The 16,794-nt window shown below is 43.7% G+C and overlaps 1 protein-coding gene across 4 annotated transcripts in view; it reads left to right on the top strand.

Moving 5' to 3' along the window:
- Positions 1–820: 820 nt before the first annotated feature.
- The window catches only part of ADCY5 (adenylate cyclase 5), a 177,789-nt gene continuing 161,815 nt past the window's right edge, over positions 821–16,794 (top strand). For 2 of the 4 annotated variants that reach the window (XM_053403988.1, XM_053403971.1), the window contains exon 1: positions 821–3,751. In XM_053403988.1, coding sequence (XP_053259963.1) covers positions 2,747–3,751 — 1,005 coding nt within the window. In that variant the 5' untranslated portion in view covers positions 821–2,746. The remainder of the gene's footprint in view (positions 3,752–16,794) is intronic. The other 2 variants (XM_053403979.1, XM_053403965.1) reach the window with 2 other exon arrangements.

The following is a 16,794-nucleotide window of genomic DNA, read 5'->3' as shown; positions in this document are numbered from 1 at the left end:
TGTGTAAATAAAGCATATATCATAAAGACACCCCAGTCTCAGCTGTGCCTCATTTCCAAAAGGAAATAGGAACCCTGGGTAAGTGCCTGAAACCCCTTGACTCACACCACTTGGATATTGGGGTAGCAGGTAGCAATAACAACAACAACAACAACAACAACAACAAAGCTAAATGGTAGATGATGCTGGGGATGCTTGATGCAAATTTATTTCCCTGTCTCTATATGGGACTGGCCAAATATTGAAAGAGATTTGAAGTTTGACCAGAACAAACAACTCCTCTGGCTCTCCAGCTAAAAAACACAACACGAGTTAGCACGAGCTGTGAAATGCCCAAGAACCGCAGCTGCCAGTCAGAGTAGGCAATACTGGGCTAGTGGTCTGCCTCAGTAAAAGGGAACTTCGTATGTTTATCCACGCAGGTTGCTCCTCATTCAGTCTAGGTGGGTATTCTAGCGCTTACAAGCACAGAAATAATACAATCAGCGTACAGTCCTTAAGGCAGGTGATTCCTATTCCGCCCTGCTGTGATGAGGGCGCTTTCCTCTAGATCCGGCTCAGCGGCAATGCCCCCGAAGGAGTTAAAACTACACCAGAGGAGGGCCCCTCCCCCCCAGCTCCTCGCGCGTGCGGGAGGCGGCCATTCTTTAATTATTTATCTGACTCTGATTTTTTTTGCAGATGCCAGCTGCAGCCGCGGCTTCCAACATTCCCCGCCCTCCTCCCTCCTAACTGGGCAACCTATTGGAAGGGAAGCCGATTCGGCCGCCCAGCTCCCTGGAGCCCGCGCTGTGGCGGAAAGCGGCGCCTGGTCGCCAGCCAATCGGGCCGAGCGTGAGGCGGAGCCATGCCGGCCAGTCGCTTCTGTGAAAGAGGGGCCGTACAAAGCCTGGTTTTGAAAGGGGCGGGTTGCCTCTCTCCTGCAAAGAGGAGCGTGTGAGGGAGCGAGCGCGCGCCGGGCCGGGCCGGGTGAGGCAGCTGCCGCCGCTGCTGCAGCTTCGCTTAGGGGAGCCGGTCCTGTTATCTGCTAGGAGAGGCCGAGGCGGCGGCGGCTCTTCGCGGGAGGTGCCGTTTCTCTTTGCAATGAGCTGAGGACCACTCTTCTGGCTGGCTGCAAGGGGCACAGAAGGCTGCCCCATCCCTAGCCCTCCACACCGCACGCCGATACATTGAGACCCAGTAGAAGCAGCAGCAGGAGGAGGAGGAGGAGGCGGCTGGTGGAGTGTGCATAAGCAGTACGGAGTCAGCCTCGGCGGGTCTTTTTCCATCCCCTCCCCTCGTTGTGGAAAAATTTGTGTGGTGCTGTGGGGTTCCCCCCACCCCGCTTTGTTTTTGTATTTTGCATCGCTGCTTCGGCGGAAGAGCGAGCCGTGCTGCTTGTTGCTGGCCCCTGCAGTGGAGACAGCGCATCCTCGCACGGAGGCAGCAGTGCAACGTCGGCTTTTTGGCGGAGGACTCCCTCCATGGATCTGTTCGCTGGAGAGATGATATAGACGCAGGAATCTCTCCTCTTCTGATCACCCACCTGCGCCTCTTCTTCCCCTCCCCCACCTCTTCCCCGCCGTCCTTGATTTGAATCACCCCGTAGATCTTGTTTATTTTTATACATTTTCCCCCCTCCCATGTGCCATCCCAAGGGCAAGCAGCACTGCCGTCCCAGCAGCCTCAGCAATCCCACCCATTTGGTTCATTCGAGCAGGGAAAAGGATGGTGCCTCCGGCACTCCAGTCTCCGATTTGAGTCGAGAGCTTGCAATAAATACATTTAACTCAAGGCTTCGAGGGCTGCTGCTGTTTGCCATTCCTTCCCCATTGCAGCAATGTCGTGTTCGCCTTGAGAAGGAAGAGCCGGGAAAGAGGGGTGTCTGGGAGGCTTGCTTGCTTGTGGTTCTCCAAGCCAATTTGTAGGGCCACCTTCCTTAAATAGGAGGGATCAAACAATGACCCAGCCGGCTTCCCAACGCCTCCAGCGCTGCTGCTGTGGCTGCCCTCTGCACCACCTCTCTAGATGACCAACAAATAAGCAGTTGCCCGCGGGGCAAAATTAAGAATGACGGTACTGGGTCGTTTTGCTCCGCTTCCTGGAGAGCGTTATCAGCGACTGAAATATGCAGCCTCTTTAGGACCTTTCTGACCAGCAGGTCCTTTTTGCGGCGGCAGGATCGCCTTGACTTCACACTGAGAGAGGAATTATCGTGGTGGCTTTTTCCCTGATGATGCATTTCGACTGGAAGGTGGTCTTTGCTTAAGGTGCGGGAGAAAACAAAACCCCAGCTGCCTCCATCACATTTGCTTTTCTATGCATGGAAGTCGTGTTTCAACAAATGGCCAAAGCACTGGGGACTTGTGAAAATGACAGGGTGGGAATCCTCACCAGAGTTCCATAGGTAAGGGAACTTGCCTCCCAGCTCTCAGTGGATCTCTTTAAATTCTGGTTGATTTTTTTCCCCCTATTCCCAGCAGCCTCTGGAGGGAAGGGGAATTCAACTGGCTGGCGAACCAGTCACCTTAAGGGTTTGAATTCCTTTATCACTGAGAACTTTGTTTTATTTGGACTCGGCCAGGACTCACACACACACATGTCTTTCCTCTGCTGCACCTTCCACCATAGGGTGAGAGAAACTGCTCAGAAGTGTTGGTTCTTCCTTGCTATGAGTGGAATTCCTTGTGATTTTATTTCTCTCCCTCCTACTCCTTTATAACTTGCCCCCACAATCCCTTCCCCTTCTCTTCTGACTTGGCAGGGCATGTCCCGCTCCAACAGTGTGAGCCCTCCGGGGTTTGCAGCTTCTGCTGTGCCCAGGGGTGGAGGTGCGGAACAGCATCGTTCTGCCTGGGGAGAGGCTGACTCCAGAGCCAATGGCTATTCCTATCCTCTTTCTACCAGGGCCTCAGTAAAAAAAGCTTCCCGTATGGAAAGCAGGTGGAGAAGTGATGAAGACTACGAGTCACCAAGCAGCAGGAACCACGGGGTGAGTGGCTGCAGGATGATGAGCTTCAGGTCCAAGTCTGCCTGGCAGGATCATGGGATTGACAAGAGCCAGCACTCTCGCCGTGCAGGAGACCCATCGCTTGCCATGAGTCCTAGGCGCTATGGTGTGGAGCAGGGTGAGGTGCATCCACGCTGTGTGGAACTGGGGCTAGAGGAGAAGCGGATCAAAGCCAAGATTGATGAGTTGGAGGAGGAGGAAGAACTGGATGGCGAAGGGCGGTCTGAGATGGTCTTCTCCATGGGCAGCTGCTGTGGTAGCTTGCTGCAGATCTTCAGGTCGAAAAAGTTTCAGTCGGAGAAACTGGAGCACCTCTACCAGCGCTACTTTTTCCGTCTTAATCAGAGCAGCCTGACCATGCTGATGGCAGTGTTGGTTTTAGTGTGCCTGGTCATGCTGCTCTTCCACACCGTTCACGGCTACTACCAGGTGCCCTATGTGGTGGTGCTGTCCTTGGCCATCCTGCTTATGGTGGCTCTGGGTGCCATCTGCAATCGCAATGATTTCCACCAGGACCACATGTGGCTCATGTGCTACTCTGTCATTCTGGTGGTGTTGGCCGTTCAAGTGGTTGGCTGCTTGCTGATGCAGCCCCGAAGTGCCTCGGAGGGCATCTGGTGGACTATCTTTTTCATCTACAGCATCTACACCTTGCTGCCAGTCAGGATGAGGGCTGCGGTCATCAGTGGTGCGGTGCTGTCTACCATCCATCTGGCCATTTCTCTCAAAGTCAATGCAGAAGACAAGTTCTTATTGAAACAGGTAAGGCTAGGTTTTTGGATGCTTTCACAGCTTCTGGTTGCTAGTACAAATTTGGACTTGGTTCAGTTTGAGAAATAGTTGTTTTCCCAGGAATTATGCAGCTACCAGCTATTATTGTGGGGACTTGATTTATTGATTGTCCTGAAGTGTGAAGCCATTATTAATGATGACGATCCCTGTAATCACCTGAGTTTCATTCCCAGTGTTTTTCATGGCTTCACACTGAATGATATTGTTTGCCTTGAAAATACAAATGTTAAAAATATGTTTACTGTTATGTGCCTGAAATTCAGGACTGATTTCACTAGAAATCACAGAGAAGTAGAAATAAGGATTTCCTAACTTGCTGCAAAATTTAGCTTCTTATTGCTGAAGATATAGGTTAGAATAGTCTAGCTACTTATCTGCTTTGTAGCAATTAAAGTGGCATGGGAAGGTATCCTTACTATTTACTATGGGTGGTATAGAGTCAAAAAAATTACATTGCAATGCACCATTGTCAGAAATGACATTTTTTGGATAATGTATTTTTGCATTGAACCTGAAATTCCTGCCTCTGCAGTGCTTGGGAAAGAAAGAAAAACTTCTGTTTAAATATGCTGCATACCAAAGCTTCAGAGTTGTTTTTTTCAGCAACCAAGTACACCAGGGTTGTCTTTCTGTTTAGTAAAAATAGCAGTTTCTGTGTGGAAGTGCGTGTGCACATGTGGGCTGCTTGTAGCTTTAAGAATACTATTTTCACTTTAAAAGTTGTGTGCCGTTCTGATGGGTAGGCATTCACTTCATAAAGTTAGGAAGCAGGTGTTAAGATTACCCTGTTGCAGTATTGACTCTCCACACACAACTACAAAAGGACATGTGAGTTAATATTTAAAATACTCAGTAATACATTGGTTGGATGCATTGTACATAGCTCTTTATGTCCTGAGGAGGTAACATTTGAAATCTGCATACCAGGACCTGCATACATATTTACTGCCTTGGGTGCAAAAAAATTCAAAGTATCCTGTGAAAAATTTCTCCTTAAACATGACTAGATTATATTTTGCTGAATACTGCTTTATTTGCAAAGTATTCATTCACCTATGATTGATTAGCATTCAATCACAATTGTATAGATAAAGATAAATACTTTGGTAAGAACCATCCATGGGGAAGGGGGGGGGAGAATCTCTTTGGGTAGAAAATTGGAAGTCCCTTGTGCTACATTGTATGAGGAACCCAACAAAGACATGTGCTGTGTGTTTATATATCCATTACTTTAGGAATTGCTGGCTTAAGCAATTTGGGATTGTTTTATTTTGCCTCCATCACCTAAAGAGAACATGTAAAATCTTCCCATACCTATTATTCATGGACATTGAACAGGCACATCCAGATTTCTTACATATTTCTTACATAGCTAAAAGCAGCAGCTGCAAGCCATCAAATCCTTGGTTCAAATCTCACCTCAGTTATGAACTCATTATGAAACTTTAAACAAGCTGCTAAATCTCACAGCTGTGGCCCTCACCCATCAGCAATATAAGAATTATAATACTGGACTACCTCATAGGATTGTTGTAAAGTTCCTGGATAATTGGCTCTCATTTATTTACTTCCCCATTTACTTCCCCATTTAGTTCGTACATAGTTCGTACTAACGTATAAAGTGGTGAACTATGGTGACCTTCTGAACCAGAGTAAGAAACCATAGTCTGATGGATGTAATGGCGAACTGTTCTGAATAGGAGGAAAATAAGTTTATCTAAATGAATGAAGCAGTAGTGAAGGAAAGGAGCGGCTCGGGGGGATCACTGGGCAGCACGGGGGTGGGGCTGTAGGGAGACATGGTCTTTGGTGGGTGTCTCAGGCATTGCAGGGGGGCAAAGCCACTGCCTGTCCCTCAAAACATCAGGTATGGAAGTTTTGGTGATTTATTCCAAAAAAAGCTAAAAAATGGTGGTGGCTCCCCAACTGGGGTTGCTATGCCACTGCATAAAGAGAAGGGACAAGGGACTGTGTAAGCCAAGACTGACCTTTTAAATGACATACTACATTTTGAGGTTACCTGTGAACCTGCCCAATGTATGTGAAGTGTGTGAAATGCTTGAAACTTGCTGTGTAAAAAATAAGTGTTGCTAGCCAGCAATAACCTGCAGCTTCTAACTATGAAAATGTGAGCCATCTGTGCTATAATTTAGTGAACTTTTTATTAGCCAGGTTCATGCTATGGAACAGGTCTTCAAATCTAAGTCGATTTTTTCCACACACAAAAAAGGTTTGTAACGATATCTATTGTGCGTTAAGGCTGTAGGCAAGAGCTTATATTTAGAGCCATCTGATACTAAAAAATCCATATCGGCAACTGCCTCACAACTGTTAGCAGGCATTTTTGTTACCTAGGCTGTAGCTTGTTACCATGGAAATCTAATTTTTCTTTGACACTGCCCCACTGATGCATACATTTCCTTTTGTTTTCTTTCTGGTTTGTGGATTTTAAAAAGTGTGGAGATGGATAAAAGCCAAGTAAATCAAATCATTTTCATGCCTTTCAGCTGCTGCTATTTTTGGTCTTCATTTCATTCTTTCCTAATGAAATCCTTATCGATAAGTTGCTTGTTGAGGGGTTATATTGCTATTGATCAGTAGTGAAACTAATGGCTGATGCTGCAATCCTTTTCACACGGTAAGGCCCGTTGAAATCATCCATAGGAGACATCCATAGGATTGCACTGTGAGCGGCTAATAGCTGTGGCTTTATTTGAATCAATGGTTATATCTAGAACAGGTAGGTATGTGTGCCCCTTCTTTTAAGATCCTCTGATTACACAACAGTTACAAAGACCTCTAAAGTTAGAAACATTTGCATCAAGCATTTTATTCTTCACTTGCTTTATTATCTAAATCTACCATGTCCCCAAGAATCTAGTGTGTCATTGTAATAACATAAATATAAGGAGGGAAACTCTGACAAGATTCATTAGTCTTTATCATAACTCTTTTTTTCTTTCTTTCTTCAAAATTCCTTGCATGTTTTTATTTCAGGAAGAATCTCCAGGTTCACGTCAAAGTTCACTTCAGGTGAAAGCTCAGTGGCAGCACTAAACATTTCATCTTTTTCTATCTTCTCACTGTTTGCTGCTCCACAGAATTCTACTGGAATACAATGGGTGGTAACCAACCCCATTTACATTAATGGTCCTAAGACATTCATGGTCATTAATTTCTATGGGTCTATTTTTGAATATGACTGGATTGTATTCCATGTTAATGTGTATGAGGCAGATTCAGAGCTTAACAGGCTCTTGTACTGTTAGTTCTTTTTATGGCAAGATTATTTTTGGTGCAGCGCTGAAGTATCTAGGCATGCATCTTGAAGGATGGTGCCAGTATATAGTTCACTGAAAATTAAAATGCACCACACACATCACTCTGTTCCAGGGTAAAAGCAAAATATGAAGGCACTACTTGCTTGCATATAAGTTTCTGTGTTAGGGCCATATGCTTTTTTTGTGCGATATAGGAATTCACATTAACCTAATATTAGTCGTTGGTGACCTAGAATAAGGTGTAGTTAGAGTCATAGCAACTGTACTTTTGCTTCTTCCCCGCCCATTGCGTTCTTATTCTAGCCCTTTTTCTTTTCCAGCAGAGTCCTGATAACATAGTTTTCAAACAGCTGCACCATCATGTGTCTTTGTTTTATAATTATTCTCTGATCCAAGCTAGGCTCCCAGCTGTTTAGACCTTTTAACAACAACTGTGTCACAACAATACTCTATTTTAACGCTCTCTGACCTTGAAGTCTGAGAACAAGCTACATGTGGTGTCTCTTCACCCTACAGGCTTGCATTAATTAAACATATTTGATCCAATAGTATGCTGAGTAGCTTTACTATGGGTGTAATAATAGCCTGCTTGTCCCTTCATGAATGGATGGAAGCATGCATGTGAGTTCACATGTGCCACATGCAATCTGTAAGTGGTACATCATTCACACATACAACTCCCTCCAAGAAAGCTTGTCTCTGTTTTGGGAAAGAGTGAAGCTGCCTGTTCTTTCCAGTGAAACATCAACTGACACTCCAGATAACCATCTCATCAAGGTGCTGCTTGTTGAGTAAAATCTAATTGGATTGTAGTGTTGCAGAATAGCCTTAATAGTAACACAGCCATGGTTCATGGACACTTCCTACTGCCTGTCTATTTTTGCTGATTAGGAATCAAAAATCTGGTTTTTGTCTCACTTGAATTGTCTTTTTATGCTGTAGGCCAGAGGTTGCCAACCTTTTTGGGCTAGAGGGCACATGTGGACTTTTGAGAGAGTACAATGGGTGCCAGTCCTAAAATGGCATAATACGAAATGACTGCCACACCTAAAAGAGCAGAAATAGACAAAGTATGGTGTGAGCATCTGTTGCCCCATCTATGCATCGGGAGGGTGGGGGGATCTCTATATTGCCACTGTTACACCTGCTCACAGAGAAAAACTCATCGCACCTCTCCGCTGTTCAGAATGGATGGCAAGGTGGGCCATCCAATATTCTGGCACCCAATAAAATGTGGTATGTTTAAGGGGGCATATTCAGTGCAGAAGAGGCTGAGGTAGTGCAAACAGGAACTGAGCAGGAAAAGCATTTCTTATGGCTTTTTGAACCAATAATTACTTAGGACTTTTGTGAGTGTCTTAAGAAGTACCGGTGAGCACACTGGTGCCCTTGGGCACCGTATTGGCAATCTGCATGCCAGAATTGAAGTTCCTGTCTTAAAAAGATGTGTGTCAGGGAGGGGGAAACAGTCTGCGATGCTATGTAACAGAAATAGAAGTGTCATGGTGTGCCTTATTTTAGAAATGTTGAACTGAACTTAATTTACTGCCTACTATTAACTGTGGCAAGAAAAGCTCTAGAGTTGGCATTCAGCAGACCATCTGAATATTGTCAGTTAATCACCTATTTGTCTCTGGTTAACTACAGAGAAGCCAAGATTATCCTTCTGCAGGAAGCAAGCAGCCTGTCTTTTTAATTGGATCGTGGTTTTATCAAATAGGAATGAGGGCTTCCTTCTATCTGGTGGTCTACACATATTCTTCATTGTGATCCCTTGCTTGGTAGTGAAACCCACAACCACATTTAATAGCTGATTTTTGTCTTCTAAACTTTTTTATAGTTTAAAACAAAAATTGTAGTTGTGCAACCTGGGTTTTCTTCCCCCAGGACAGTGTCTCTGCTGCGTCTCTCTGCTATCCCCAGCAATGTCTCTGTGTCTCTGTATGCAAAGTGTTTATCTGTCCCCTATCTGCGGAATGTGTGCCTCCATGAGTGTATGCACGTTTTTGTCATGTGATCTGTGGAGGAATAGCCAGCCTTTAATGGAGCCCTGAGAGAGGTTAGCCACCTCTGCTTTAGAACATATTAATTTCATTATTTCACAACTGTTGATTAACCTTTGCAGTTAGCATGTCTTTCACTCTGTTAGCATTTTGCTAAGTTAATTCTTTAAATACTTGGTAATGATATTGTCCTTTGAACCCAGCCTTCCCCCGACGCCCCCCCCCCCGGCCAAGCGAACATGCTCACTGAAAACTGACCCAAATTAATTGAGACACTGAAGCATTGTTCACTTGCCAAGTCTTTAAAAGGGAACATCATTCTATATCTGAATGGATAAATGATATCTTAAAATTCTGTTTATAAAGGGCAATTATAGATACAAAAGTCTTATGAATGTCATTCTCACCATCACATAAAATGAGCTCATTTCTGCAAGCTCACTACAGAATAGCTTGTGCTCTTTGAATTTGATGACTAGGGCACAGATCATAGAACCAAAGAGTTGGGAGGGACCCCAGCTGTCATCTAGTCCAACCTCCTGCAATGCAGGAATACTGCCCACTGCCATACCTGAGTGGACACAAACCACCAACCTTTTGATCAACTGCCAGATGCGTAGCAACGGTAAAATGCATTCTAGGTCATCCCAGAATCTGACACTGAAAAAGATGGCACATCTAGAATGGGTGACATGGGTTCAGATGTTACAGTAAATCATAGTTAAATATTATGCATGTGAGCTTGTGCCCTTCCTCCTCCTCCAGCACAGCCATTTCCATTTTCAAATAATTGCCGTTTGTCACTTTGTTCAGACCATGAGCTACAGTTCGTGTTTTAACTATGCCTTATCTGAACAATTCATGATTATTAACCACGGCACAAAGTTGGCTTGTTTGGTTTATCTACAGTTTAGATTGGTTACAGTTTATCTGTATCCGTACATAATTCCAAATCACAGTTAATTGAGAATGGAAGTATATGCTTCTGATCTCTTCTTTATAGCTGTGTGGGATGGGGAACACACAAGCCCAATGATTCCTGCATATCACAGGAAACTTTGGTTTAGCTTTGCATGCAAACACAAAAACATATGAGCTTCATTGTCCAAATGGACACTCTTGACGGGTACTGGTTGTTGTTTTTTTGCATAAGTAAGTGAAACATAAGTCGTATCTGTTATGATCTCTTTGGCCTCTGTTTTTCTCATTTTTACATCTTATTTTTTCCAATTTCTTACCATTTCTGCATTGAACTGTTAGCCTGTGGATTGAGGTTACCTTTTAAAATGTTTTGCATGGTGCCTAGTTTTTTTAGTTCCATGGGAATAACAAATAAATGTAGTAGCAGTAAAAAATAAGCTACTGTAGCTTTCAGACTTCAGTTGCAAGAAAGTTATTGTCTATTATTTATTAGCAATTTACTGTAAACTTTAATAATTGGTTTATTGCTGCATCACAAACAAGGCTATTTTTTTTTTTGAACCTGTATTAGGTTTAGTTAGCTCTTCAAGCAGTAATAGAGAAAATTGTAGCTGGGATAAGAGTACCAAGGGCGAAGGGAAGCAATACAGTGGTACCTCGGGTTAAGTACTTAATTCGTTCCGGAGGTCCATTCTTAACCTGAAACTGTTCTTAACCTGAAGCACCACTTTAACTGTGGCCTCCAGCTGCTGCCGTGCCACCGGAGCACAATTTCTGTTCTTATCCTGAAGCAAAGTTCTTAACCCGAGGTACTATTTCTGGGTTAGCGGAGTCTGTAACTTGAAGCGTATGTAACCCGAGGTACCATTGTACAACTGTTTGGGGAATGTGCACTTCGGTCATGAGGGCATTGCTTAAATGAGTTAAGCTAACAAGTATAATTTGCCTTCTTATTTTACTTTGTAAATTGGGAGTGACTTTAAACTTGTTATCGTTTGTAGCTTGTCTGGGTCTTTTTATAAAGCTGGAACATTTCTGGAATGTTTTTTTTTTCCCTTGCCTTGGTCAGTTCAACAATGGTTTCTTGAGTGCCTGCCATTAACTGCGCTTGGCATGCAATTAACGCAGGAGATTTTATTTGAACGTTGTAGACTAGACCATTTATCAAACAGTTGGACTTCTTGGTTGCAATACTGATGATGTGCTAAAACTGGTCTGTGTTAACAAGTTCATGAGAATCTAGGCAAGAGACAGGACTGCTTGTCTTCTGTGGTGTCATGTCTTGTATCTGCATCTGCAAAGTGTTTGCGTATGAATGTTGGTCACTTAATGGCTGCAGCATCAAGTGGTGACATGTGTGAATGTGCCATGAGCCTCTGCATGTATATGAACAAGTTAATCCATTGAGAAGTGGCATATTATGAGATTCTATAGAATCATTCAGCTAATGGTCAAAGAATTAAGCCTTTTTTTAAAAAGGACATATTTTTAAAACTGCACAGATTCCCTTTTTAAGTAAGTGATAGTTCATTTTTTATAATCTTAAAAAATGCAAGACTTCATATTTTCCATATAGGCACTTGTGTGCTATTTGTGACCCACCAAGCCAAATGCAGCCCATCAGTTATATACGGCAATTCCCCAGGGCATTACAGATGCCCTACTTTTGCTGACTGCAACTGCAGAACCTGAAGGGAATGATTCAGACCCTGGCTCTCCACAATGCATTGTGAAAAATCATTTTTTAAAATTCAGTCTGTATTAATTTGCTGCATTGGGAATATGGACAGTGACCAAAAGCCATAGCCACAACTAAGAGAGCTTAACATTTCTTAAATACAGTGCTTTTTTCCCCCTGGGGGGCATAGGGGTACTCAATCCTCTAAACATTTTGTGAATCTAAGTTTGGCCTCATTGAGGGGCAGTATTTCAATATGAGTAGGAAAATGAGAGTACCCTCTAAATATAATGGACAAGTGGTGAAATATTGTAGATACCTATTTAAAACAGTGAAAGTATGATTCAAAATAAACAATGCATTAGATTAAAATGATTATAATACAACAGATGAAATTACTACATTGAGGCTATAGCTATTAGCTGCTTAAGGTAGATCACAGACGAAAAGTGAAATATAAGAAAGCAAACATCATTTTAACACCTTCCCTGCAGTCCAGCTAATTTATGAGCAAGAACAGTGAGAATGTTTTACTACATCAGGGACGGCCAACTCCTATGAGACAGTGATCTACTCACAGAATAAAAACCTGGCAGTGATCTACCCCTTTTGGGGGTGGGGGGTTCAGGGCAAAGCTGTTAAGATTATTATTTTTTTTAGGGAGGAAAGTCCCGTGTTTTGGGGGGGGGGGGTTCGAGGCAAAGTTGTTGAGCTTTTTTAGGCAGAAAGGGGAAAAGTTGCTCACCTAATTGTCACTGATGAAACAATCAGCCTCACTTCAAAAACTCCTTCTGTTCTGCAGATCATGCAGCAATGGATCACGGGGCAAGGGGGCAGGGCAGGATTCTATTTTAACACCTCTAAGGAAAGGGAGCCAGTGATAGACCGCGATCTACCAAAACCTGTTGGACATCCCTGCACTAGATTATAGAGGCAGAAAAGCATATTGAAACAAGACAGGAAAAGTTATTGGAGGTGTGTATATATACCCTTTACGTTTAGAGAGACTTGGCATCTTTGGTGAGTAATGAGTTTATAAAGATTGTAAATTTGTAAAATATTAACCCAAGGTATCAGAATTGTGGTGGCTTGTCCATGACGATTGGAAGAAATAAAAAGATAGGCTACATTTTTCGTATATTGTTGCTTGTGAGCCTATTTGTAGCCTATTAAAGGCCTCTCCTGGAAGCAGACAAGCTTGTCTGATGAAATGCAAAAAGCACAGACCCACTCTCCATCTTCCAAAAACACTAAGCCACGATAATCGAAGATGTGACCCAAGAGCCGCATGCAGCCCTCGAGGCCTCTTTCTGTGGCCCTCAGAAACACTTGGTGCCCGCCCCCCGCCAGCCCTTGTGCTGCCTTTCCAAAGCCAGCTAAGCAAAGTGCTGGGTTTGAGGGCTCTCATAGTGTCCTTTTCAAAATCTAGTTAGCACTTTCCCAGCTTTGAGGAGGAGGTGAGAGGGTTCCTGCCAGAGTCTCGGGCCTGCTTCCCAAAGCCCTGTGCCTTGCTTAGCAGGCTCTTGCAGTCCATTTGGTATGTAAAGCTGGACCACCCTGCACTTCAGGGAAGGTGCTGGTAGGACAGGAAGTAAAATAACCATGGAGGAAAGCCAATGTCAGCTAAAGGTTGTATGAAAGATCAGGAGAGCAAAAATGTGGGCTCTCCCAAACATTATTTGTAAAATAGGTCCAAAAATCTAGGAAGCCATTACAGTGGCACCTCGGGTTACATACGCTTCAGGTTACAGACTCTGCTAACCCAGAAATATTGCTTCAGGTTAAGAACTCTGCTTCAGGATGAGAACAGAAATTGGCAGCAGCAGGAGGCTCTATTAGCTAAAGTGGTGCTTCAGGTTAAGAACAGTTTCAGGTTAAGTACGGACCTCTGGAATGAATTAAGTACTTAACCCGAGGTACCACTGTACTCTTCATCTGCCCCTTCATGCATGGTCAGTTTATAATAACATTCAGATCAAATCATTTTCCTATAGGAGGAAAGAGAACAACTCATGCTGGCACGTTCATGTCTTTTTCTAGACTTCTTTTTAGACATCCTCTGAAAAATGTTAAAATGCACATGGGAAGGCAGTGTACAGGTCTACAGAGAACTCTTTATGTTGAATGGCTGATTAATGCTGGTGCATGGATATTGTTTAGGAGTTATGGGTGGGGTTGTTTATTACGGTTTAAGAATTGATGCCTGAGTTTGATCCCCCCCCCCCCGTTCCCTTTCCCTTGCATGTTGTGGGGCTTTTTTGTTTTTGTTGTTAACTGTAAGATATGGGCAAGAGCTGCCTTCTTTTAAATGACACTATGAAAGCCAGTATGGGAGCCTTTTTGCAGGGAACAAATGCTCTAAATAAATAACTGATTTATTTATTTATAAATATATGATGTAATCCACCCTGACATTTCAAGTGAAGGCAGGTAAAATATATAAATAAATGCAATATGTCACAAGCTCCACAGGACTGAGTGCTGATAATACATATGACCATTTATTTTTCATTTTAAGATTAATGTAAACTCTGTGTCTTTCTGGTTATTGCTGTAATTCAGAGGAAGTAGTAATAAAACAGCCTGTGGCACTTGTCTTTGTTTGTTTTGGAGTAACTAGTCAAAAGTTCAGTGCTTGTACAGTGCGCTGTATTGCAGAAATTACTAGTTCTCTTTGGTGGTTTTTCCAAAATAGTATTTGCTATTATTTTAGCTTTGATTTTTGGACAGATCTTACCTTACAGTAATCTAATGAACCCCTTAAATCAGTATTTAAGCAATGATCTACCCACTGAATAAATCCCAGAAACATTAACTGATCCAAAATGCCATGCCCATCTATTGTTGGGTAGAAGTTTCAATAGGCAGTATATGATCAGCTTAAAGTGCCTTTATTGGTTACCATTTTCTTCCCAGACTCAACTTTTAAGGTGTGGGTTTTTCCCTTAAAGCAGGAATGGGAATCTGTGGCCCTTTGGCTGTTGTTGGTCTAAAACACCATCATCCATGGCCATTTTGGCCCTGCTGGTTGGGCCTGCTGGGAGTTGTAGTTCAAACATTGGAGAAGGGGGGAAATTAAAATTCTTGCAATCTGGGTCCTGAGTATCTTGCCATAGTTTTCCCCTAGGATTTTCCTGTGCATTGTTGTTGTTGTTTAGTCGTGTCTGACTCTTCTTGACCCCATGGACCAGAGCACGCCAGGCACTCCTGTCTTCCACTGCCTCCCGCAGTTTGGTCAAACTCCTGTGCATTAATATCAGCTAATGCTCTGCTCCGAATACCAGTGATTGTTAAAATTATAGATTTTGGGGTGGACACCCCTGAACCCTAGAAATTAATAATTGGTAGGATTTTGATTATTTGAAGTATTGATGGGAAGATTGGAGGTCAGTGGAAAAGTATAGGCTAAGTTTTCTTTCCAAGCCCAGGGCTTCACCTGGGATAGAGGCATCAACATGACAAAAGGGATTGATGGCCCATCTGAGAGGCTGGGTCTGGGCAGACAGAGGCTGCCATGGTGATGGGGTGTGGGTTGGAAGTGTCAGGAAAAGAAAGTCTTTAGCAAGGTGTGTTGGGAAGAAAGGGGGGGAGGAATGGGATCCATCTTGGGCAGGCTGGCTGAGAGAGATGTCATTGACTCCAGGGCACTGGCGGAGGAATGGGGGGGCGGGGGAGCACACTGCCCCTGGCACCATAATGGAGGGGGTACCATTGCAGCTGCCACCCAGACATGCGCCATGCACCCCCCCCCAGTGCCGGGCGCCATGCCCCCGCAAACAGCGCACCGCGACCCTGCGGGTGGCATGCCATGCCCCCAGGACGCACGCCATGCCAGCCACGCCTCCGCCCCCTCTCCGCCCCCAGTGCCAGAGCATGCAGCTTCGCCACTGCTCCAGGGTTGCACCATGCTGTAAGATCTGGACTCCCTCCATTCAGACTGAAGGTGGAAAAAAAACATACTGTTTTAAAGATACAACACTCTTCACTGTGTCTCAATTCTCCAAAGGGTCACAGACCCTGGGTGAATGCCTGGACCCCCACAGAGTCTTGCAGAGAGTGGGGGTGGCACCCAACTTTTGTAACAATATTCTATATTGTCTTCAAGGAGCAAGGCAGTTTTTAACTAAAGTAATTTCCCCCTCCATTTAATTTTTATTTTATTTTTTGCCACCCTTGCAGATCTGTCTGCCATGGTTTTTAGTTGGCACATGACTTCTTTCTTTTTGCAACAGACAGTGGGAATTCTTTGACTCACCCCACAAACTTCTGAAACCTCCAAGAGTGCCTGAAGTCATAGAGAAGTGTTGACCTGCTCTGCAATGTAAAATTTGAAGTGTATTAGTCTGAAGTGTATTAGTCTGATGAGACAAAAACAGTGATAATTGAAGAGGGGAAATGAACATTCCCTATTTAAAACAGATATCCTGTTCCCAGTGAAGGCAGCTGGACAAATGATTTGTCCATCTTGCCTGTTGTTAGTATTCTCTATCTGCGATGTCATGTCTAATAGAGAAGAGTCTCTGACAATGTTACATGAACTTTGTGTAACAGGTTTTTTCAGCTGCCACACCTAAAGAACCAGCACTGGAGAGGTGAGATAAGCTTTCTTGTCTTCGTCTTTGGAATAATGTATGCATGTATGTATTACATATGCATGCTTTCTTCCTTTGATTAAGCATTTCCTAGATTGCTATTTGCTTTGTCATCTCAGGATGACAACTATGGAATTGGCTATTATCCAGCTTTTGCAACACTCCAGAAGACAAGACATTTTTTTTAAAAAAAATCAGGCTCCTGTCACCTTCAAGCTACTCAGAAATATAGAATTGTAATCTGGGAGAAAAGGAAGGGATTTCAAAGGTTGCATAATCTGTTGTGCTATTGCTTGTCTAAGATCGCTGCCTTATAAAACAGAGTGCTGCTAAAGCAAATAGGAGCATAGCTCAGTTGGAAAGCAGAAATGACTGAAGTGTTGGGTAGTGCTGTATCTCTCAGATAATGCAAGCAGCAGGTTGTTAACCTGCTACCAAAGTAGCCTCTATGCTTCCATGAAACCAGTCACTTCTCAGAAATATTGCAGAGTGTCTACAGGACTGAGAAAATGGTTTCATCTACAGAGGTATTCGGCTA

Source organism: Podarcis raffonei, chromosome 1 (genome assembly GCF_027172205.1).
Source record: "Podarcis raffonei isolate rPodRaf1 chromosome 1, rPodRaf1.pri, whole genome shotgun sequence".
NCBI classification, from domain to species: Eukaryota; Metazoa; Chordata; class Lepidosauria; order Squamata; family Lacertidae; genus Podarcis; species Podarcis raffonei.
The sequence above is the reverse complement of the archived record's forward strand: the minus strand, read 5'-3'. Positions and strand labels throughout refer to the sequence as shown.